This window comes from Somniosus microcephalus, chromosome 24 (genome assembly GCF_052327205.1).
Source record: "Somniosus microcephalus isolate GS21.2 chromosome 24, FLI_Smic_1.0, whole genome shotgun sequence".
Taxonomy (NCBI): domain Eukaryota; kingdom Metazoa; phylum Chordata; class Chondrichthyes; order Squaliformes; family Somniosidae; genus Somniosus; species Somniosus microcephalus.
Window position 1 is genome coordinate 64846984 of NC_141010.1, and position 23725 is coordinate 64870708.

The 23725-nt window shown below is 50.4% G+C and overlaps 1 protein-coding gene across 1 annotated transcript in view; it reads right to left on the reverse strand.

Moving 5' to 3' along the window:
* Positions 1-200: 200 nt before the first annotated feature.
* Positions 201-23725, reverse strand: part of LOC147101516 (aquaporin-2-like) — a 62074-nt gene continuing 38549 nt past the window's right edge. Inside the window, exon 4 of the mRNA XM_085966684.1 lies at positions 201-640. Coding sequence (XP_085822810.1) covers positions 491-640 — 150 coding nt within the window. The 3' untranslated portion in view covers positions 201-490. The remainder of the gene's footprint in view (positions 641-23725) is intronic.

Here is a 23725-nt window from a genome sequence, read left to right on the forward strand (position 1 = left end):
CTCGGTGTGAAGCTGTTAATCTGCGAGAATGACACTGGATCTTTTCTCCTCTAATGTGCTGACTGAGATATCAGATTATTGTACAACCTGCTCCTTCCAGTCTGGAGCTTGGGTTTACTTGGATTTCGTAGCCAATGGCCAACAGACTGCTGTGATCAAATCCTCGTTGAATGTTAATGAAAGTATTGACACAACTGGACTCCCGTGATATTGAGTTTATTTCACTACATATTACAGCGGAATATCAGAACGTTAGCACAGTGTATCTCTGTCACTACCTCTGCATTTGCTAAACACAGTGACAGAAACGTCATTTACAATTTAAAAAGTGTCTTACATAGAAAATCAAACACCTGATTTTTATTTACAAAGATGACCAATTTTAACATAATAATGCAAAAAGGTGCATATATGGCACTGCCTTCGTGTGGTGTATTTACAGCCACACGATTGGTGTGGAGCCCAGCAGCCACACTAACAGTCTTTGTGTCTAGGGCTGTGGCTCCACATCGAGCTCCGCCTTGTGATCAGTCTTCAATGTGTTCAGACAGTCTCTGCACCCAATCCTCTTTGGCATCAGGAGTAAGTTGTACACAATCGCAGCCAAGACTCCTCCGAGCAGGGGTCCCACCCAGAAAATCTGCAGCGACAACAACAGATGCAATTTAAGTTCCAAAGCTGCAGCCTGTGCTCTGAGCCAGAAGACGATAGACAACAATTGCTTGTCTAAAATTAAACACCCCGAAGGAAAGACTTGCATTTCTATAGCGCCTTTCACGACCACCAGGCGTCTCAAAGCGTTTTACAGCCAATGAAATACTTTTGAAGTGTAGTCACTGTTGTAATGTGGGAAATGCGGCAGCCAATTTGCACACAGCAAGATCCCACAAACAGCAATGTGATAATGACCAGATAACCTGTTTTTGTTATGTTGATTGAGGGAAGGATGCTCTGTGTACAGAGCTGCAGGTGGTGAATTGTTCCATGTGAGGCTTATGGTCACCAGCATGTCTCAACGAGGTAATTTTAACCTAACACGCCCAGCAGGAAACTGAAGAGATCGGGGGCATCGCAGTCCCTGATTTTAGCCTGGCAGAAACTGAATGGGGGGGGCAGTTAAAATAAGGGGTGTCAGTTTCCCCCACCAATCCCACTTGCTCTCAGCGTGACCCCATATTAACCTGCTCCTTTGAGCAGGCAGTCAGGACACCCGCAGAAACGAAGCGGAGTCTGACTTTAAATATGCAGATTGGGTCCAAGGATGTCATCAGGGGGCAGTGTCGGCCAATCCTGGAGCCGGATCCTGGGCCAATCCTGGAGCCCGATCCTGGGCCAATCCTGGGGCTGAATCCTGGGCCAATCCTGGAGCCAGATCCTGGGCCAATCCTGGAGCCGGACCCTGGGCCAATCCTGGAGCCCGATCCTGGGCCAATCCTGGAGCCCGATCCTGGGCCAATCCTGGAGCCCGATCCTGGGCCAATCCTGGAGCCGCATCCTGGGCCAATCCTGGAGCCGGATCCTGGGCCAATCCTGGAGCTGGATCCTGGGCCAATCCTGGAGCTAGATCCTGGGCCAATCCTGGAGCCCGATCCTGGGCCAGAAGAGGCCCAACAGGTAAGTTTGTTTTTGGGCTTTGCTGTGGGGCCGGAGGGGCTGCTGGGCTCTGCTCCTCCAGGCCTCACAAGGAGACCTTGGGCCGGCCTTGAACCAAGCCCTGAGCATTCTGCTGCTTGTTTGTGCTCCCGCTCCTCGGCTAGTCTGCAGCATTTTATTTAAAGAGGTCATCCGTGTCCCTGGCCTTGCTGGGTTCTTTGGCCGATTACACCCGCCGGTTATCCAGGGGAGCAGAACAGGCGGGTGAATAATGGGCAGGGTGTAGATCGGGCCAATGCTCTGCCACCCAAGGCCAATTTGTATCCCCATGGCTCACATGATTTATCTGCCCAATACCCAGGCAGATGTAGCGAGCTCCCGGGATTGAACAGATCCCTTGGCATTGTGCTGCTGCTCACTGGCCTCTATGTGATCTGCTCACCTTTGGTAGTTGGATGAATATTCACGATAACACACCGAGCCTCAGCTGACGTATTTATTTAACATTAAACACGTAAATGATTAGCACTAAATGCAAATCGGATATTTAGATAAATTGCAAACTTTACTGCTGCTCAAAATGTGAAAACAACTAATATGTTTCTCCGGTGCTGCCTTCTCAATATAAAACGGAGCCTTGAAATATGCTACCACAGGGCCGCTGCTTTAGCTCAATCTTCAGACTGATTACTAAAATATGCCCATTGACGGAACCAAGAATTAAAATCGAGATCAGCAGAGAAATTAATAAGGATTTGTTCAGTAGAAAGGCCAGCTGGCCTCTCCTCAGATGGTCATGAAAGATCTTGCTGAGACTGCAGAAACAGAATGAGCATGATAACCGTAATAAAGTCATTGTCTACAAGTGGCCTCATCAGGACACAGCTACAGACTCTGCACATTAGTCAGACAGTGCCAGAGCTGTGAAGAGACAATGGTCTGCAGTCAGCTCCACGTCAGCAGATTGGGAAAGACCTTTGCCTGGGAAGAGGTGAAAGGGAGTTGGCCAATCAGTCGAAAGCTAAAGATTTTGTGATCAGAGGATAAGATGTCTGGAGAAGGCGGGCAACCCTGGATTCGGGATCCTGAAGAGACGTCAGGGAACACCGGTGAAGAACATTTCTACTCCCGCTACGAGGACTGATCACCCTGCGCGGTCGAATCGCATGCCCTGCTTAAAGGTTGTATTTGTTTAAATCTGGGTTTGGGTTATAATAAATTTGAGTAAGAAGGAATAATCCTGTGTTAGTGCTTCTCATTTCTCAGGTACTGAACATTATACACTTGTGGGGAGAAGTATCTCGGAGATCTTTCTTTTACACCATCAGCCTACAATAAGCCAACAATCGGAAGCCCCTGGGCACTTGCCCTGCTCCACTCATAGGCCTGAATTAAACCCAGACACATCTGCAAAACCACTGCCCAATATGTCAATATGTGGAGATGCCGGAGTTGGACTGGGGTGGACAAATGTAAGAAGTCACACAACACCAGGTTATAGTCCAACAGCTTTATTTGAAATCACAAGCTTTCAGAGCGCTGCTCCTTCATCAGGTGACGAAGGAGCAGCGCTCTGAAAGCTTGTGATTTCAAATAAAGCTGTTGGACTATAACCTGGTGTTGTGTGACTTCTTACAATATGTCAATCACTGCGATGTTTGCAACTGAGTGGGATGGTTTGATTCACTGATCTAAGAAAATACTTTGACTTACTGTCCAGGTATGTTATATCCAGGGTCTGCTGGGAGGCCTCAGGGGCAGTGTTGGGAGGGAGGGAGGGGTCAGTTGGGAGGGAGGGAGAGAAGGGTTGGGTCAGGAGGGAGGGACGGATGGAGGAAGGGATCTGAAGGGAGGCCGGGTCGGGTTGGGCGGGAGGGGTCAGTCCAAAGGGAGGGGCAGGTTCAGGAGGGAGGGAGGGAGGAAGAGAAGGGTAGCATCGGGTGGGAGGGAGAGAAGGGCTGGGTTGGGAGGGAGGGGCCAGTCGGTCGGCCAGTCGGTCAGGAGGTGTCAGTCTGGACAGTGGGGCAGAGGACGGAGGGTGCGAAGGGCACAATAACCCTGTGTGTATATTGGGGGCAGTGGATCATCTCGAACAAAGTGTCACATCACTCCCCCTTTTTCAAAAGGTCACTCACATAGAATCATGGATTTGTCAAAGGCAAATCAAGTCTGACTAACTTGATTGAATTCTTTGATGAGGTAACAGAGAAGGTCGATCAAGGTAGTGCAGTAGATGTTGTATATATGGACTTTCGGAAGGCATTCGACAAAGTGCCACACAGGAAGCTTATTAAGAAGATGGAAGCCCAGGAGTTAAGGGGAAAGTGGCGGTACGAATACAAATTTGGCTCAGTGACAGGAAGCAAAGGGTGGAGGTGGATGGATTTTTATAGACTGGGAGGTGGTTTGCAGTGGTGTTCCCCAAGGGTCAGTTTTGGGTCCATTATTCTTCGCAATTTTTATAAACGACCTAGACTTGGGTGTAAGGAGCAGCATTATAAAGTTTGCAGATGATACAAAACTTGGCAGCACAGTGGCATAGTGGTTAGCACTGTTGCCTCACAGTGCCAGGGACCCGGGTTCAAATCCGGCCTCGGGTGACTGTCTGTGTGGAGTTTGCACATTCTCCCCGTGTTTGCGTGGGGGTGCTCCGGTTTCCTCCCACAGTCCAAAGATGTGCGGGTTAGGTTGATTGGCCATGATTTAAAAAAAATTGGCCCTTAGTGTTAGGGGGGATTAAATACGTGGGGTTACGGGGATAGGGCTTGTGTGGGATGGCTGTCGGTGTAGGGACCGGGTGCTAGGGTTTGGATGATCAGCCATGATCTCGTTGAATGGCGGAGCAGGCTCGAAGGGCCGAATGGCCTACTCCTGCTCCTATCTTCTATGTTTCTATGTTGGCAAAGTAATAGATCACAGGCTTCAGGATGACACAGACAGGTTGGCGGATCACTGGTTTGGCCTCAGCTGGAGTATTGTGGACAATTCTGGGCCCCACACTTCAGGAAAGATGTAAAGGCCTTAGAAAGGGTACAGGGGAGGTTTACCAGGATGTTCCCAGGGATGAGGGGCTTCAGTTATGAGGAGAGGTTGGAGATGTTCGGACTGTTCTCGATGGAACAGAGAAGGTTAAGAGTTGTCCTAATAGAGGTTTTGCAGATGATGAGGGGCTTTGATGGAGCAGAGAGAGAAACACTATTTCCTCTGGTGAGAGGGTCAATAACCAGCGGTCATAGATTCAAAATCATTGCAAAAGGTCTCGCGGGGAGATGGGGAGAAATGTTTCCACTCTGAGAATTCTCGGGATCTGGAATGCTCGACCTGAAAAGATGGTGGAAGCTGCTTCCACCAATAATTTTAAAAGGGAGTTGGACGGGTTCCTGAGGATGAGGAACTTTCAGGGTTACGGACAAAAAGCGGGGATGTGGGACTGAGCACGACGGCTCTTTCAAAGAGCCAGTACAAGCACGATGGGCCGAATGGCCTCCTTCTGTGCTGTATGATTCTAGAATACAGCAGCACAGAAGGCCATTGGGCCCATCGTGCCTGTGCCGGCTCTCTAAAAGAGCTACCATGAGCCTGATATCTCACTTGTGGGGATCATATCTGGTGTGCTTTCCACCTCACCGTGTCAACTGGTCTTCAACAGTCACAGGACTCTGTGCCCCCCGTGCCTAGCCCCTCAGACACCCTGATCTTGCTGCAGCCTCAGACACTGCACAGCACATGTTGGTGTGACCTGCTGCCTGGCAGTGACCAGATACTGCACAGGGGCTTTGCCATCAGCTGCCCTTGCTGGTTTGCCATTGACTAGCCGAAGCAACCAAAGTTGGACAGCTGTTCATTCCACCCTCAGCTCACGGTGTGTACTTCACGGGACGGCAAGGCACAGGACGCTACTTCGTCCCATGAGTTCTTCCGTGGAAATATTCCTGGACCACATCGGGTGTTCCAGAGTGGATAAGAACCTTGACATGAATCAGTCATTCATGAAAGAAAGACTTATGAAATAATACTGAGCGGCCTACGGGTGGCGCTGTCCAGGGAGAGTATAAATATTCGGGCACGGGCCCAGCTTGCACAGGACATTCGTAACAGGAACTAGTGAAGGACACAACTAGACCTCCATGTTGTAAAACAGTTGATTAAAGCTTTGTTTAACGCTTAGACCAAGTGCCTAGTAGTTTTCTTACGTCAACCTGTTCCCTGTATAAAATATCTCTTTAAACTGGACTGTGCAGTGACAGGCAAGCTCTGGCTTTGCCCCATGGGTGGAATAACCTGGATATTTATCTTTCAGTCCGACTTGGCTCACACTACTACAACAACAATGTTATAAAGTGTCATTAACGTAGTAAAATGTCTCAGGCACTTTATACAAGTGTTACCAAACAACATTTGACACCGAGCCACATAAGGCGATATTAGGGCAGGTGACCAAAAGCTTGGTCAAAGAGGTAGGTTTTAAGGAGCATCTTAAAGGAGGAGAGAGGCGGGGAGGTGGAAAAGCTCAGGGAGCGAATTCCAGAGTTTAGCACACAGGCAGCTGACTGTACGGCCGCTAATGGTGGAGCAATTAAAATGGGGGACATACAAGAGACCAGAATTGGCGGAGCGCAGAGACCGCGGAGGGTTGTAGGGCTGGAGGAGGTTACAGAGATAGGGAGGGGTGAGGCCATGGAGGGATTTGAAATCAAGGATGACAATTTGAAAATCAAGGTGTTGGTGGACCGGGATCCAGTGTAGGTCAGCGAGCACAGGGGTGATGTGTGAACGGGACTTGGTGCGAGTTAGGACACGGGCAGCGAGCACAGGGGTGATGGGTGAACGGGACTTGGTGCGAGTTAGGACACGGGCAGCGAGCACAGGGGTGATGTGTGAACGGGACTTGGTGTGAGTTAGGACACGGGCAGCGAGCACAGGGGTGATGTGTGAACGGGACTTGGTGCGAGTTAGGACACGGGCAGCGAGCACAGGGGTGATGGGTGAACGGGACTTGGTGCGAGTTAGGACACGGGCAGCGAGCACAGGGGTGATGGGTGAACGGGACTTGGTGCGAGTTAGGACACGGGCAGCGAGCACAGGGGTGATGGTGTGAACGGGACTTGGTGCGAGTTAGGACATGGGCAGCAGAGTTTTGGATGAGCTCAGGTCTAAGGAGGGTGCAAGGTGCGAGGCCGTCCAGGAATGCGTTGGAATAGTTGATTCTAGAGGTAATAAAGGCATGGATGAGGGTTTCAGCAGCAGATAGGTTGAGGCAGGGTAGAGACGGGCGATGGTACGGAGGTGGAAGTAGGTGGTCTTGGGGCTGGAGAGGATGTGGGGTCAGAAGCTCATCTCGGTCAAAAAGGACGGCAAGGTTGCGAACAGTCTGGTTCAGCCTCAGACAGTGGCCAGGAAGAGGGACGGAGTTAGTAGCTATGGAATGGAGTTTATGGCGGGGCCAAACGCCAATGGTCAGGAAATTCAATACCGCTGCAAACCAAGTGTCAGCACCACGATGTGAAATATGCCCACGCCCGTTCAGAAAGTGCAGGCAGCACGTTAACCTCATGCTGCCTGCTAATTACCATGACGGTAGCACACAGCCTGAACGTGCTGCTGACAGGCAATGCACTCAGCAGGGGGCTGAAGTTCACTTACTTAAAGCTAGCCGTGGTGACGAGGTAGAGCTGGGTGTCGTCAGCATACATGTAGAGCCTGACCCTGTGTTTACAGATGATGATGTCGAGGGGCAGCATGTAGATGAAAAATAGGAGGGGGCCAGGGATAGATCCTTGGCGGTCTCCAGAGGTAATGATGCAGGAGCAGGAAGAGAAGCCGTTGCAGGTGATTCGCTGGCTACTGGCTACTCACCCCACCTTGAACAGCCTGATCCCAAAAGTCTTTTGGTGTGTGACTTGCTCCTGCTCCTTATGACTCTGCTATGCTTAGAGTCAATACCACAAATCCCCTGCTTGAAAACATACCAGCTCCCTGCCCAGTGGGGTGAAGCCTACAACCCTGAATAAATGCCATCAGCAACCAACAAGGCTGGCGATGCTGCACCAACAAAGACAGTCCTTCCTTCTCCAACCCTGTGCTCCTCTCTGCTATGAAGTCTGGCTGTAACTTTCCATTTAATCTCTTCACTTAGGTAGTCCCTCGGAACCGAGGATGACTTGTTTCCACACTAACAATGAGTTCTCAGGTGGCTGATGAGTCCAATGCGGGACCTACAGTCTCTGTCACAGGTGGGGCAGACGGTGGTTGAAGGGGCGGGTGGGTGGGGTGCTTGGGTTGACGTGCGCTCCTTGCGCTGCCTGCGCTTGGCTCCCGCTTGCTCCCGGCGAAGAGACTAGAGGTGTTCGGCGCCTTCCCGGATGCTTCTCCTCCACTTTGTGCGGTCTTGGGCCAGGGATTCCCAGGTGTCAGTGGGAATGTTGCACTTTTTCAAGGAGGCTTTGAGGGTGTCCTTGAAGCGTTTCCTCTGCCCACCTGGGGCTCTCTTGCCGTGCCGGAGCTCCGAGTAGAGCGCTTGTTTTGGGAGTCTCGTATCGGGCATGCGGACAATGTGACCCGTCCATCGGAGCTGATCGAGCGTGGTCAAAGTTTCGATGCTGGGGATGTTGGCCTGAGTGAGAACACTGACGTTGGTGCGCCTATCCTGCCAATGGATTTGCAGGATCTTGCGGTGGCAGTGTTGGTGGTACCTCTCCAGTGCTTTGAGATACCTGTTGTACATGGTCCATGTCTCTGAGGCATACAGGAGGACGGGTATCACTGCTGCTCAGTAGACCATGAGCTTAGTGCTGGGTTTGAGGTCCTGGTCTTCAAACACTCTCTTCCTCAGGCGACCGAAGGCTGCACTGGCAGACTGAAGGCGGTGTTGGACTTCGTCGTCGATGTCTGCCCTTGTTGACAGTAGGCTCCCGAGGTATGGAAAGTGGTCCACGTTGTCCAAGACCTCGTCATGGATTTTGATAATCGGGGAGCAGTGCTGTGTGGCGGGGGCAGGTTGATAGAGGACCTTTGCCTTACAGATGTTTATTGTAAGGCACATGCTCTCGTATGCTTTAAGGAAGGTGTTGACGATGGTTTGGAGTTTGACCTCAGAGTGTGCATAGACACAAGCTTCGTCTGCATACTGTAATTCGATGACAGAGGATGGGATTACCTTGGATCTGGACTGGAGGTGACGGAGGTTGAACAGTTTCCCGTTTGTTCTGTAGATTAGCTCCACTCCAGCGGGGAGCTTACTGAGGGTGAGACGGAGCATTGCAGCCAGGAAGATCGAGAAGTGCGTTGTTGCGATGGCACAGCCTTGCTTGACCTCGGTCTGTCCGTGAATTGGGTCTGTGGTGGATCTGTTGGTCAGGATCAAGGCTTGCATGTCGTTGTGAAGCAGGCAGAGGATGGAGACAAACTTTTGAGTGTATCTGAATCTGAGGAGGACATTCAATAATCCCTCACGGTTGACAGTGTCGAAGGCCTATGTGAGATCAAAGAAGGCCATGTACAGCGGTTGGTGCTGTTCCCTGCATTTCTCTTGTAGTTAATGCGCGGTGAAGATCATGTCCATTGTGCCCCTTAGTGGGCGGAATCCGCATTGCGACTCTGGGAGGAGCTCTTCAACCATTGGGAGAAGGCAATTGAGGAGGATTCTTGTGATAACTTTCCCTGTGGCAGACAACAGGGAGACTCCTCTGTAATTACCGCAATCGGACTTGTCACCTTTCTTGACGATGGTCACGATTACGGCGTCTCTGAGATCCCCTAGCATGCTCTCCTCCTTCCAAATAAGAGAAATGAGTTCATGTATTCGCGCCAGTAGTGCTTCTCCACCATGTTTTAGCGCCTCGGCAGGGATTCCATCTGCTCCTGAGGCCTTGTTGTTCTTCAGTTGTCGGATGGCCTTTTCAACCTTATGCTGGGCTGGGGTTGTGCTGAGGTGGTGGCAGGTAGCAAGCTGTGGGATGGAATTGAGGACACTCGCGTCGAAGACAGAGTCTCGGTTAAGGAGATCTTCGAAGTGCTCCTTTCAGCGGGCACTGACTGCCTCTCTGTCCTTGATGAGTACCTCTCCATTCTTGGCCCGCAGTGGGGTAGGACCTTGGGTGCTTGAGCCGTAGGTGGTCTTGACTGCGCTAAAGAATCCATGCACGTCGTGGTTGTCGGCTAGCTGCTGGATCTCCTGCGTTTTCTCCACCCACCATCTGTTCTTTAGGTCGCGAATTTTTTGTTGGACCTCGGCCTTCAGGCGTCTGTAGAGCTACTTTCTTGCTCTCGAGTTCTGTTGCTGTTTCCAGATCAGGAATGCCTTGCGCTTGCGGATTATTAGCTCGTGGATCTCCTGGTCATTCTCTTGAACCAGTCTTGGTGTTTCCTGGTCGAGTGACCGAGCGTCTCTTCACAGGTGCTGATTATGGAGGCCTTGAGTGCAGACCAGGCGCTGTGGGCACTCTGTGTCTCTGAATCACTGGGAGTTGTCAGGCTGGTTGTGAGGCACAGGCTCAATAGAGCTTTCTTAGCAGGGTCTTTGAGTGCTCCAGCGTTGATTTTCCTGCGGCATTGCTTCTGTTGCCGCCGCTGTTTTGGGGCCAAGTTGATGGAGATGACAGAGCGGATTAGGCGGTGGTCTGTCCAGCATTCATCAGCTCCTGTCATAGCGTGGGTGATGCAGACATCCTTGCGGTCCCTCGCTCGGACGATGACGTAGTCCAGCAGATGCCAGTGCTTGGAGCGAGGGTGCTGCCATGAAGCCTTGTACTTGTCTCTCTGACGAAACAAGGTGTTGGTTATGACAAGGCCATGTTCTAAGCATTTTGTCAGGAGGAGGGTACCGTTGGAGTTGGCTTTGCCTACCCCCTCTCTGCCGATCACACCTCCCCAGAGATCTGTGTCCTTTCCAACTCTGGCGTTAAAGTCGCTAAGGAGGGTCAGCTTGTCGCCCATTGAGACACGGGACAGGGATTGTTCGAGGCTGGAGTAGAATTCCTCTTTGGTCTCGTCTGTCGTTTCCAGTGTTGGGGTGTACGCACTGATGACCGTAGCGCACTGGTTCCAGGCGAGGGTGAGCCGTAGTGTCATGAGGCGCTCGTTTATACCACAAGGGGAGTCTCTGAGATGCCCAACTAGTTCATTTTTTTATGGCGAAGCCTACCACATGGAGGCGGTGTTCTTCTTCAGGTTTGCCTTTCCAGAAGAAGGTGTAGCCATCGCCTTGCTCCTGCCCATCAGGTCTCGCTTAGGGCGGTGATGTCTATGTCGAAATGTCTGAGTTCCCGGGCAACGATAGCACAATGGCGTTCCGGTCTGTCACTGTTGGGGTTGTCCATGAGAGTCCTGACGTTCCAGGTCCCGAACCTCATTTTAAAGGGTGGAAGATGCCTGTGCGGGAATTCTTTTAACGTGGGGCGGCCGTTGCCCACCAGCTACCACATGGGCTTGACAGAGCAAGGTCTTGGTCCAATGGCAAGGGGATCCAAGACGATTGGAGACCAGGCTCTGCTGCATCGGCCTAGCACACACACACAAACATAATGCTACTGTCCTTCGCCCTCCTTCCTGCAGGTCCTCTCTGCCTGGGTTTCATAGGCTGCAGTGTGGTCTACCCGACCCCGCTGCTGGTCCACACTGCGCCACTGCTGGGCCTCGACCTCACTGCTGGGCTCGTCCTCGTCCCGGGCCTCGTCCTCGTCCCGGGCCTCGTCCTTGTTCCTGGGCCTCGTCCTCGCTCCTGGGCCTCGTCCTCGCTCCTGGGCCCCGTCCTCACTCCTGGGCCCCGTCCTCACCCCGGGCCTCGTCCTCACTCCTGGGCCCCGTCCTCGCCACTGGGACTCATCCTCGCTCCTGGGTCCCGGCCACATCCTCATTCTGGGTCCCGTCCTCGCTCCTGGGTCTCGTCCTCGCTCCTGGGTCCCGCCCTCGCCCCTGGGCCCCGTCCTCGCCCCTGGGCCCCGCCCTCGCCCCTGGGCCCCGTCCTCGCTCCTGGGCCTCGTCCTCGCTCCTGGGTCCCGTCCTCGCTCCTGGGTCCCCTCCTCGCTCCTGGGTCCCGTCCTCGCTCCTGGGTCCCGTCCTCGCTCCTGGGTCCCGCCCTCGCCCCTGGGCCCCGTCCTCGCTCCTGGGTCCCGTCCTCGCTCCTGGGTCCGTCCTCGCTCCTGGGCCTCGTCCTCGCTCCTGGGTCCCGTCCTCGCTCCTGGGTCCCCTCCTCGCTCCTGGGCCCCGTCCTCGCTCCTGGGCCCCGTCCTCGCTCCTGGGCCCCGTCCTCGCTCGTGGGCCCGTCCTCGCTCCTGGGTCCCATCCTCGCTCCTGGGCCCGGTCCTCGCTCCTGGGTCCGGTCCTCGCTCCTGGGCCCGGTCCTCGCTCCTGGGTCCGGTCCTCGCCCCTGGGCCCCGTCCTCGCTCCTGGGTCCGGTCCTCGCTCCTGGGCCTCGACCTCGCTCCTGGGCCCCGTCCTCGCTCCTGGGCCCCGACCTCGCTCCTGGGCCCCGTCCTCGCTCCTGGGCCTCGACCTCGCTCCTGGGCCCCGTCCTCGCTCCTGGGCCTCGTCCTCGCTCCTGGGTCCAGTCCTCGTCCTCGCTCCTGGGCCTCGTCCTCGCTCCTGGGCCCGTCCTCGCTCCTGGGCCTCGTCCTCGCTCCTGGGTCCAGTCCTCATCCTCGCTCCTGGGTCTCGTCCTCGCTCCTGGGCCTCGTCCTCGCTCCTGGGCCTCGTCCTCGCTCCTGGGCCTCGTCCTCGCTCCTGGGCCTCGACCTCGCTCCTGGGTCCCGTCCTCGCTCCTGGGCCCGTCCTCGCTCCTGGGTCCGGTCCTCGCTCCTGGGTCCCGTCCTCGCTCCTGGGTCCCGTCCTCGCTCCTGGGCCCGTCCTCGCTCCTGGGCCTCGTAAATTAAACTGTTGGGGAGTTTAAACCGGAAGTAGAATCCGGGTTTAAAAAGAGGCGGGCTGAGTGCGGCAGCGTGAGTGCGGTCGGCGTTGAGTGTAAGCAAGAGTTTGGTAAGTGAGAGAGTTCGGGCAAGTGGGAGGTGAGAGGGTGTTTTTGCTCTGTTTTGTTTCCCACTCTCAGGCTTAGACAGCACTGCAGAAGCGGAGCAGCGAGACGACTCAACCTAACAGGCCCCACAGACAGCATTCAAAAGGGAGGCAGGTGATCAGCTGGTTGGTAGGTCCTCTTCCTTCTCTTTTATACCTTTATAAGTTGGTAAGTCCTATTAAATAGTGGTGTATATCGGGGCAGAGGGTCTTCATAACTAATAATAAGAAATTTAATTAATTATATAGAATGGGTGAGCAGGTGATGTGTTACTGCTGTGAAATGTGGGCGCCGGTGGACACCATTGATGCTCACGGTGAATACATTTGTGACAAGTGTTTGCTGCTAGAGGAACTCCGGCACCGTGTTGATGTGCTTGAGACCGAGCTTCAGACACTGCGACACATCAGGGAGGGGGAGAAGTACCTGGACTTTATGTTTCAGAAGGTAGTCACACCTATGAAATTAATTAATTCAGATGTAGTCAGTGGTCAGGGACAGGACGGTGTGACTATGAGTGAGGCAGGTACGGGGATCCAGGAGGTAGTGTTGAAGGAGCTGCAGCCCTTGCCCTTGTCAAACAGGTTTGAGGTTCTTACTCCCTGTGGGGGTGGGAGCGTGGACTGCAGGGAGGATGAGCAACCTGGCCACAGCACCGTGGAACGGGGGGCCATTCAAGAGGGGGGAGTAAATAGAAATGTTGTAGTGGTAGGGGATAGTATCATTAGGGGGATAGATAGAGTTCTCTGCAGTCGAGAGCGGGAGTCCCGAAGGCTGTGTTGTCTGCCCGGTGCCAGGGTTAAGGACATCTCTTCTAGGCTAGAGAGAAACTTGGAGTGGGAGGGGGAGAATCCAGTTGTCGTGGTCCATGTTGGTACCAACGACATAGATAGAACAAGGAAGAAGGTTCTGTTAAAGGAGTATGAGCAGCTAGGGGTCAAATTAAAAAACAGAACCTCAAGGGTAATAATCTCTGGATTAATACCTGAGCCACGAGTGAATTTGGCTAAGGTAAATAAAATTAGAGAGTTAAATGCGTGGCTCAACGACTGGTGTGGGAGAAATGGGTTTTGCTTTCTGGGACACTGGCACCAGTACTGGGACAGGAGAGAGCCGTTCCGTTGGGACGGACTTCACTTGGCCAGTGCTGGGACTAGAATCCTGGCGAATCATTATAACTAGGGCTGTAGAGAGGGCTTTAAACTAATTAGTGGGGGGGAGGTTTCTAGAGAGCAAATAATAAAAATGACAACGGAGAAGGTCATAGACCTAGGTAGCAGTGGGGGAATTAAAAACCAGAGAGTGTCAGGAAGGGGCAGAATGTGTGGAGTAAAAGGTAAAGTAGTAAAAGGGGAAAAAGCAGGAACTAAGTGTCACAAAACATGTTTGAAAGTTCTGTATCTGAATGCACGTAGCATTCGTAATAAAATGGATGAGTTGACGGCACAAATAACTACATATGGGTGTGACCTTGTGGCCATTACAGAAACATGGCTGCAGGGTGACCATGACTGGGAATTAAACATACGAGGGTATTTAACAATCAGGAAGGACAGGCAGGAAGGAAGGGGAGGTGGGGTGGCTATGTTAATAAAGGAAGGAATCACTGCAATACAGAGAAATGATATTGGGTCAAAGGATCAGGATAATGAAACAGTTTGGGTGGAGATAAGGAATAATAAGGGGAAAAAAACACGAGTGGGCGTAGTCTATAGGCCTCCTAACAGTTGCAACTCTGTTGAACAGAGTATTAATCAGGAAATAGTTGGGGCTCGTAATAAGGGAACAGCTATAATTATGGGGGATTTTAACTTTCATATTAATTGGACAAATCAAATTGGACAGGGCAGCCTTGAGGAAGAGTTCATTGAGCGTATTAGAGATGGGTTTCTTGAGCAGTATGTAACTGAACCAACCAGGGGGCAGGCAATCTTAGATCTGGTCCTGTGTAATGAGACAGGATTAATAAAAAATGTCCTAGTAAAGGATCCCCTTGGAACGAGTGACCATAACATGGTTGAATTCCATATTCAATTAGAGGGTGAGAAGGTTGGATCTCAAACAAACGTACTGAGCTTGAATAAAGGAGACTATGAAGGTATGAGATCGGAATTGATTAGAGTGGACTGGGAAAATAGATTAAAGGGTAAGATGGTACATGATCAGTGGTGTACATTTAAGGAGTTATTTTACAACTTTCAAAAAAAATATATTCCACTGAGGAAAAAAGGGTGTAAAAGAAAAGACAGCCATCCGTGGCTAAGCAAAGTAATAAAGGATAGTATCTGACTAAAAACAAGGGCATATAAGGTAGCCAAATCTAGTGGGAGGATAGAAGATTGGGAAGTCTTTAAAAGACAGCAAAAAATAACTAAAAGACTGATTAAGAAAGGGAAGATAGATTATGAAAGTAAATTAGCAAAAAATATAAAAACAGATAGCAAGAGTTTCTATAGTTATATAAAAAGAAAAAGGGTGGCTAAAGTAAATGTTGGTCCCTTAGAGGATGAGACCGGGAAATTAATGGTGGGAAACATGGAGATGGCAAAAACGCTAAACAAATATTTTGTATCAGTCTTTACAGTAGAGGACACTAAGAATATCCAACACTGGGCAAACAGGGGGCTCTAGCGGGGGAGGTGCTAAATACGATTAAAATCACTAAGGAAGTGGTACTCGGTAAAATATGGGACTTAAGGCAGATAAATCCCCTGGACCTGATGGCTTACATCCTAGGGTCTTGAGGGAAGTGGCGGTAGGGATTGTGGATGCATTGGTAATAATTTTCCAAAACTCCCTGGACTCAGCAAAGGTCCCGGCAGATTGGAAAACTGCTAATGTAACACCCTTATTTAAAAAGGGTAGTAGACAGAAGGCTGGAAACTATAGACCAGTTAGCCTAACATCTATGGTTGGTAACATTTTAGAGTCCATTATTAAGGAGACAGTAAGGGGACATTTGGATAAACATAATTTAATAGGACAAAGTCAGCATGGTTTTACGAAGGGGAAGTCATGTTTGACAAATTTGCTTGAGTTCTTTGAGGGCGTAAAGGGGAACCAGTGGACTTCGTGTATTTAGACTTCCAAAAGGCATTTGACAAGGTGCCATACAAAAGATTATTGCTCAAGATAAAAAATCACAGGATTGGGGGTAATATTCTGGCATGGGTGGAGGATTGGCTATCTAACAGAAAGCAGAGAGTTGGGATAAATGGTTCATTCTCAGACTGGCAATCAGTAACTAGTGGTGTTCCGCAGGGGTCAGTGCTGGGACCCCAACTCTTTACAATCTATATTAACGATTTGGAGGAAGGGACTGAGTGTAACATATCAAAGTTTGCAGATGATACAAAGATGGGAGGGAAAGTAGTGAGTGAGGAGGACATAAAAAATCTGCAAAGGGATATAGACAGGCTAAGTAAATGGGCAGAGATTTGGCAGATGGAATATAATACTGGAAAGTGTGAGGTTATGCACATTGGCAGGAAAAATCATAGAGCAAGTTATTATCTTAATGGCAAGAAACTGGAAAGTACTGCAGTACAAAGGGATCTGGGGGTCCTGGTGCACGAAACACAAAAAGTTAGTATGCTAGGGGGATGGAATATAAAAACAGGGCGGTATTGCTGCAGTTGTACAAGGTATTGGTGAGACCGCACCTGGAATACTGCATACAGTTTTGGTGTCCATACTTAAGAAAAGACATACTTGCTCTCGAGGCAGTACAAAGAAGGTTCACTCGGTTAATCCTGGGGATGAGGGGGTTGACATATGAGGTTGAGTAGATTGGGACTCTACTCATTGGAGTTCAGAAGAATGAGAGGCGACCTTATTGAAACTAATAAGATTGTGAAGGGGCTTGATCAGGTGGATGCGGTGAGGATGTTCCCAATGATGGGTGAAACTAGAACTAGGGGGCATAATCTTAGAATAAGGGGCTGCTCTTTCAAAAATGAGATGAGGAGAAACTTCTTCACTCAGAGGGTGGTAGGTCTATGGAATTTGCTGCCCCAGAGAGCTGTGGAAGCTACATCATTAAATAAATTTAAAACAGAAGTAGACAGTTTCCTAGAAGTAAGGGGAATAAGGGGCTATGGGGAGCGGGCAGGAAATCGGACATGAGGTTAGGTTCGGATCAGTCATGGCCCTGTGGGTGGCGGAGCGGGCCCAGGGGCCGTGTAGCCTGGTCCTGCTCCTACTTCTTGTGTTCTAATTCTGTGTTAGATTTCAGGAGATGGTTCTATTCACAGGGATTAGTGGAGACCTCGGGAACAGGCTGCCAGCAAGGAGTCTTTCAAGAGTAAATTGGGCCTGTTCCTGGCTGGTGTGGAGATCACCTCTTACAGAAGGTAAGTACTGTAGGAAATACAGGGACAGAGTGATCTCCTGGACGAGTTTCGATCGCCTAGAGAGGTCGGAGAGGAATTTCCCAGATTTTTTCTCCCAAATTGGCCATTGGGTTTTTTATCTGGTTTTTCGCCTCTTCCGGGAGATCACATGGGTTCGGGTGGGATGGAGAGTGAAAGTAGATTTGAGGTTAGGATCAGATCAGCCATGATCTTATTGAATGGCGGAGCAGGCTCGAGGGGCCGATTGGCCTACTCCTGCTCCTATTTCTTATGTTCTTATGTCCTCACTCCTGGGCCCGTCCTCGCTCCTGGGTCTTGTCCTCACTCCTGGGTCCTTTCCTCGCTCCTGGGTCCTGTCCTCGCTCCTGGGTCCCGTCCTTGCTCCTGGGCCTCGTCCTCGCTCCTGGGCCTCGTCCTCACTCCTGGGTCCCGACCTCGTTCCTGGGCCTCGTCATCGCTCCTGGGTCTCGCCTCGCTCCTTGGTCCCGTCCTCGCTCCTGGGTCCTGTCCTCGCTCCTAGGTCCCGTCCTCGCTCCTAGGTCCCATCCTCGCTCCTGGGTCTCGTCCTTGCTCCTTGGTCTCGACCTGGCTCCTGGGTCCTGTCCTCACTCCTGGGCCTCAAACACCCAGTGTAGGCCTGAAGCCAAGAATAAGAGCCCACAGGCCTCGTGTTTGCCCCGGTTAGTGACCACCCGGGTGAGCGGGGTCACTGGCCGTCCTCTTGTGAAGCCTTGATAGCCTGTGTATTACTTCCATTTGATACTGTGACTGGGACAGTTGCCTAAACCCTTTTCACTTCTGTCGAAGTCAGGTATTTCCAGCCAAACTCTGGCCACGGGCATTACGATGGCCCCCCAGACACCCCAAATACAAGCAACATTTCCTGTTACGTGCTGGGCAGTCGGTGCTGCCTGCGGTGGCACTAACAATCAGGAGCACCTTATATCCTGTCACCATTGTGCCTGGCCCACATTCACTGTGAATAGTTGTAGGAAAGGTGACATCTTCTCCAAGTCAAGGTCATCATACAACGGCAGCCTCATATCATACTTAAAAGCTGCTGGAAAGAATGCCAGTATTTATTTATGTTTTTTCTTTAAGACTGCCAATATTGTCTCATTACTTATTTTGCAAGTATTGTGTAAGTCTAATATAATTTTAGGAGCTTCAAATGCACTGAGAAACATTTTGTCCCAATGCCAATTGAAAGGCTAATCAGGCACCAATGCTTGAGTTGGTCTCTGACACCTGATCTTGGTCTCTGACCCTTGGCCTTAGTCTCTGCCCCTTTATGTTGCTCTGTGCCCCTTGACCTGTACCTCTAGACTTGATTATTCCATCGCACTCCAGGCCGGCCTCCCATCTTCCACCCTCCATAAACTTAAGCTCATCCAAAACTCTGCTGCCTGTGTCCTAACTCGCTCCAAGTCCCGTTCACCCATCACCCCAGTGCTCGCTGAGCTACATTGGCTTCCAGTTAAGCAATGCCTCGATTTTAAAATTCTCATCCTTGTTTTCAATCCCTGATTGGCATCGCCCCTCCCTGTCTCTGAACCTCCTCCAGCCCTATAACTGTTGAGTCTGTGCTTTCAAATGTAGTTATGCTGAATAACTGGACACAGACAACAGAATACTTAAACAGGTCTTTAGTAATTGAGGGCCAGGGCTGAACTGAAATACACTTTTGCTCCACAGGGTTTATATACCGGTGTGGTCACCACCGGTACTACAATATACAGGAGCCATCAGAAAGTAGTCCATCACCTTAAGGTAGTCTCTTAAGGTGGTACAGGTTACATACACTACAATTCTTCCCCTTTTAGCTTAACAGTGTACACCCCAATTTAAACATAACATGGATAACATATATACAACTTTCATACAAAACTGTTCAAAGATTCAGTCTCTGAGGAGGCCTCCTGATCCGGGCCGGATAACGCCTTTCAGGGGTCTCTGGTTCTCGTTGCTGGGGTGACTCATCCATTTGATCTCTTATGGATTGAACATCATCATGTACGTTCGAGTCTGAGGTAGATGCTACAGGCTCAATAACTTCTTCAACTGGTGTCTCTGCCGTAGACATGGGGTCGACCCTTGTTCTCGATTCCACAAGTTGGTCAGCATGACGTCGTATTACGTTCTCACCAACGTCTACCGTGTACATCAAGGGTCCTTGTCGGGCATGAATTGTTCCGGATTGCCATTTATCATTCCTATAGTCCCTGGCCAACACTGGTTGTCCTATTTTGAAACTCCGAGTGGCCTTGTTATTTACGTGCTGGAATTGTTTGTTTTCGACTTCCCTACGCACATTGGGTTTTAACAAATCCAACCGGGACCGCAACCTCCTGTTATAGAACATTATGGCAGGGCTTTGATTTGTCACTGCATGCGTGGCGTTTCGATATGCCATCAGGAAATTGTCCACCTTGTGTTGTAGTGGAATATGGTCTTCGCTCATGGCCTTTATCGCCTTTTTGAACGTTTGTACAAATCTCTCGGCCAACCCATTGGTAGCCGGATGATATGGGGCAGATGTATAGTGTTTCACCCCATTCATTTTCATGAATTTCTGGAATTCTTCTGACATGAACTGTGGTCCGTTGTCTGAACATATTTGTTCTGGCAACCCATTCCTTGCAAATATGGTTCTTAGAACTGCGATCGTCTTTTCAGAGGTAGTGGTCGACATCTTAATCACTTCTGGCCATTTAGAATGTGCGTCTACCGCTATCAAAAACATGGAATCCATGAATGGACCTGCAAAGTCAATATGTACACGTTGCCATGGGGTTGAAGGCCATTCCCATGGATGCAGCGGTGCAATTGGAGGTGCGTTTTGAACTTTTTGGCACCCTGAGCAGCTTTTAGTCAGATCCTCTATTTGTTTGTCGATACCTGGCCACCACACATAAGCCCTAGCAAGGCCTTTCATCTTGACTCCCCCCAGATGACCTTCATGCAGTTCCTTCAGAACTCTCTCTCTTAATTTAGGAGGAATAATCACCCTTGTTCCATACATCAATGTTCCTTGACAGACAGACAGCTGTTCTCGTCTGGCTGAGAATGCAGGTAACAGTGGTTCGCCATGTGCTGGCCATCCCTTCACTGTCAAATTGTAGACCCGAGACAGTGTCGGGTCATTTCGGGTCTCTCTCTCAATACTCGCATTGGTGACTGGTAAGCATTCGATGATGATCGAGTGAAATATCTCGACAGGGTCAACTGCCGGTGCCTCTTCCGCTGTAGGTAGTGGCAGGCGCGACAGCCCATCAGCATTACCATGTTGCTTTGTACCTTTGAATTCGATATCATATTGATGTACCCCTAGGAAAAGGGACCGTCTCTGAAGCCTCTGCGCCGTCATAACCGGAACACCCTTCTTAGGGTTAAAAATGGAAACCAACGGCTGGTGATCTGTCAGCAGCGTAAACTTTTGGCCTTGCAGGTAATGGTTAAATTTCTTAACTCCCCACACGAGGCTGAGAGCCTCCCTATCTATCTGAGCATAGTTGCGCTCTGCGGAGGTCAATGATCTGGATGCGAATGCGACTGGCCTTTCCAAGCCATTTGGAAACTTATGTGAGAGCACTGCCCCGATACCATATGGAGAAGCATCACAAGCTAAACGAATAGGCAGCGTTGGGTTAAAGTGAGCCAACACTTCCTTAGAGGTGATCAGTGCCTTGCTTTTTTGAAAAGCCCGCTTACAGTCCTTGCTGCACTTCCATGGTACTCCCATTTGCAAAAGAGTGTTCAGCGGGTGTAACACCGTGGATAAATTTGGAAGAAACTTGTGGTAATAGTTAATCAACCCAAGGAACGACCTCAACTGGAATACATTTTCCAGAGCGGGAGCTTTCACAACAGCTTCGATCTTGTCAGGTGACTTATGAAGCCCCTCCTGGTCAATGACGTGACCGCAGTACGAGATTCGCTTCTGAAAGAACTCACATTTCTGGCGATTAACTCTGAGTCCATATTCTTTCAATCTGGTGAGCACCTGCTCCAGATTCGCGAGGTGTTCCTTATCATCATCTCCTGTAATCAGAATGTCGTCCAGGTAGCATTGTGTGCCTGGAATTCCCTGTAATACCTGCTCCATGGCCCTTTGCCAAATTGCTGGAGCCGATGCCACTCCAAAAACCAGTCTATTATACCGATATAAGCCCTTATGTGTGTTGATCGTGAGATACTGGCGTGACGCTTCATCAACTTCCATCTGTAGGTACGCCTGCGCCAGGTCTATCTTGGTGACGTGTTTCCCGCCAGACAGCGAAGCGAAGATATCCTCAATCCGCGGAAGCGGATATTGCACCGTGTGAAGAACCGGATTAACAGTGATCTTGAAATCGCCACAGATGCGAACCTTCCCAGGTTCCCCCGGCTTGTTGCTCAACGAACGCTTCATGACGGGAACAATGGGTGTGGCCCATTCGCTCCATTCCACCTTTGACAGTACTCCTGAACGTTCTAGCCCTTCCAGCTCTGCTTCCACAGCAGGTCATATCGCATAAGGTACTGGTCTGGCTTTGAAAAATTTTGGGTTTGCATGTTCTTCAACCTTGATGTTTGCCGTAATTCCTTTCAGTGTTCCCAGTCCCTGTTGGAACACCTCCTTAGCATCATCCAATATTTTGGACAGTCGTTTAGGTTTGATGTCACCCTCTTTACAGGAATCTACAGTTAGTGCTTGTAAGGAATGCCAGTCCACATTTATTCTCCGGATCCATTCCCGTCCCAGTAGTGGCAGACCTCCCTCAGGTAACACATACAAGTCCATTCCCTGACTTTCTTTACCATTGTAGACCACCTTTACCTTTATCTTTCCGATGGGGTATACCCTTTGCCCCGTGTATGTTTTCAATACAATCTCCGTATCCCTCAGGGGAATGTGTGAGAATAACCTTTTGTAATCTTGCTTATTCATGACCGTCAATGCCGATCCAGTGTCCAATTCCATCTTCACTTGGACTCCTGCTATCCGAAGCATGACCCAGATAGTTTGGTGGTCTGCTGTGTTGCCCACATTATGTATTTTTAGACAACCCAGTTCCTTACTGCTGGAGTCTGAATCCGTCTTCTGTTCATCCGAACTGTTCTCTGTCACCTTGTGTACTTTTTTGTACTTCTCCTGTGGCGACTTTTTGTTGCTGGTCTTCTTTCCTGACCGGCATACTCTCGCTATGTGACCAAGTTTGCCACATTGCCTGCATTCTTTATCTTTGAACCAGCACTGGTTCTGGTCATGCGTTGTCCTTCTGCAACGATAGCACTTTACTGCGCCCAATGCCATTTCATTGGTGCTGAATTCCGATGGCCTTTGCTGCATTTCTGCAGTGCCTCGTGCTGCTGCCTCGTGCGATGCTGCAATGCTGAAAGCTTTGTCCAGCGTAAGATCCTTTTCCTCTAGCAGTCGCTTCTGGGTTCCTTCCTTTAGTAGCCCACACACAAACTTATTTCTCAGGGCGTCTGCTAGTCCTGTACCGAACTGACAGTACTTTGATAACTTGCGCAGTTCGATTAAGAATTCAGTGTTGCTTTCCTCTTTAAGCTGAATTCTTTTGTAAAATTTAAATCGTTCCGCTATCAGCAGCGGCGTGGGGTTTAAATGCTCTTGCAGGATAGTAACAATATCTGCGAAACTCTTTCCTACCGGTTTATCTGGTGTTACAAGGTGCCTTAATAACCTGTACGTCTTCGCACCCATCGAGTTTAATAGGGTTAGTGCTTTCTTATCCACCGGTACCTCATTCGCTGTACAGTAAACTTCAACGTGTTCCACATAAGTGGCCCAATCTTCTACATCGCTATCAAAAGCAGTGATGTTACCCGTTTTTGGCATCCTTGTTGAGTTTCCTTTATTTTATTTTATTTTTCAAAATGGCGGCTTCCCGCGCTTGGGGACTTTTCCCGCGCTTGTCTTCTTCCCCCGCCGACTAAAATGGCGATTACCGCGCTGTTGCCGTTCTCGCCTCCCAGCGGTCCTTTATTTCCCCCGATGCTGCTGCTCTTGTTCCCCGCCGCTCCCGCGGTCCTCGTGGACATCAACGCTTTTCTGGCCGCTGCGCGTCTCTGCCCCGATTGCAGTCCGGCCCCTGACACCGGCTGCGGTCATGTTCTCCGCCCTTTTCTTCGTTTTCCCTCCCCTTCTCCCACTGACAACTCGGCCGACTTCCCCTCCGTGCCGCTCGATCGGGCTTACCCGCCGCTGTCGTAGAAGGGATGATCACTGCCTGTTGCTGATGGTGGACTTCGTGGCCAGCAAACCAACCCGGGTTCCCGATGGCCTCCCGTGCGATGCAGTGCTCAGCAGGATGTTGAGGGTGGATGCCCCTTTTCGACGCCCGTTCTGAGGACGAAGCTTCCTTGGATGCAAAACTGCCGCTAGGTACGATCAGACTCGTCGCCACTGTTGAGTCTGTGCTTTCAAATGTAGTTATGCTGAATAACTGGACACAGACAACAGAATACTTAAACAGGTCTTTAGTAACTGAGGGTCAGGGCTGAACTGAAATACACTTTTGCTCCACAGGGTTTATATACCGGTGTGGTCACCACCGGTACTACAATATACAGGAGCCATCAGAAAGTAGTCCATCACCTTAAGGTAGTCTCTTAAGGTGGTACAGGTTACATACACTACAATAACCCTCTGAGATATCTGTACGCCTGCAATTCTGGCCTCTTGAGCATCCCCGATTTTAATCGTTCAACCACTGGTGGCCGTGCTTTCAGCTGCCGAGACCCTAAGCTCGGGAATCCCCTCCCT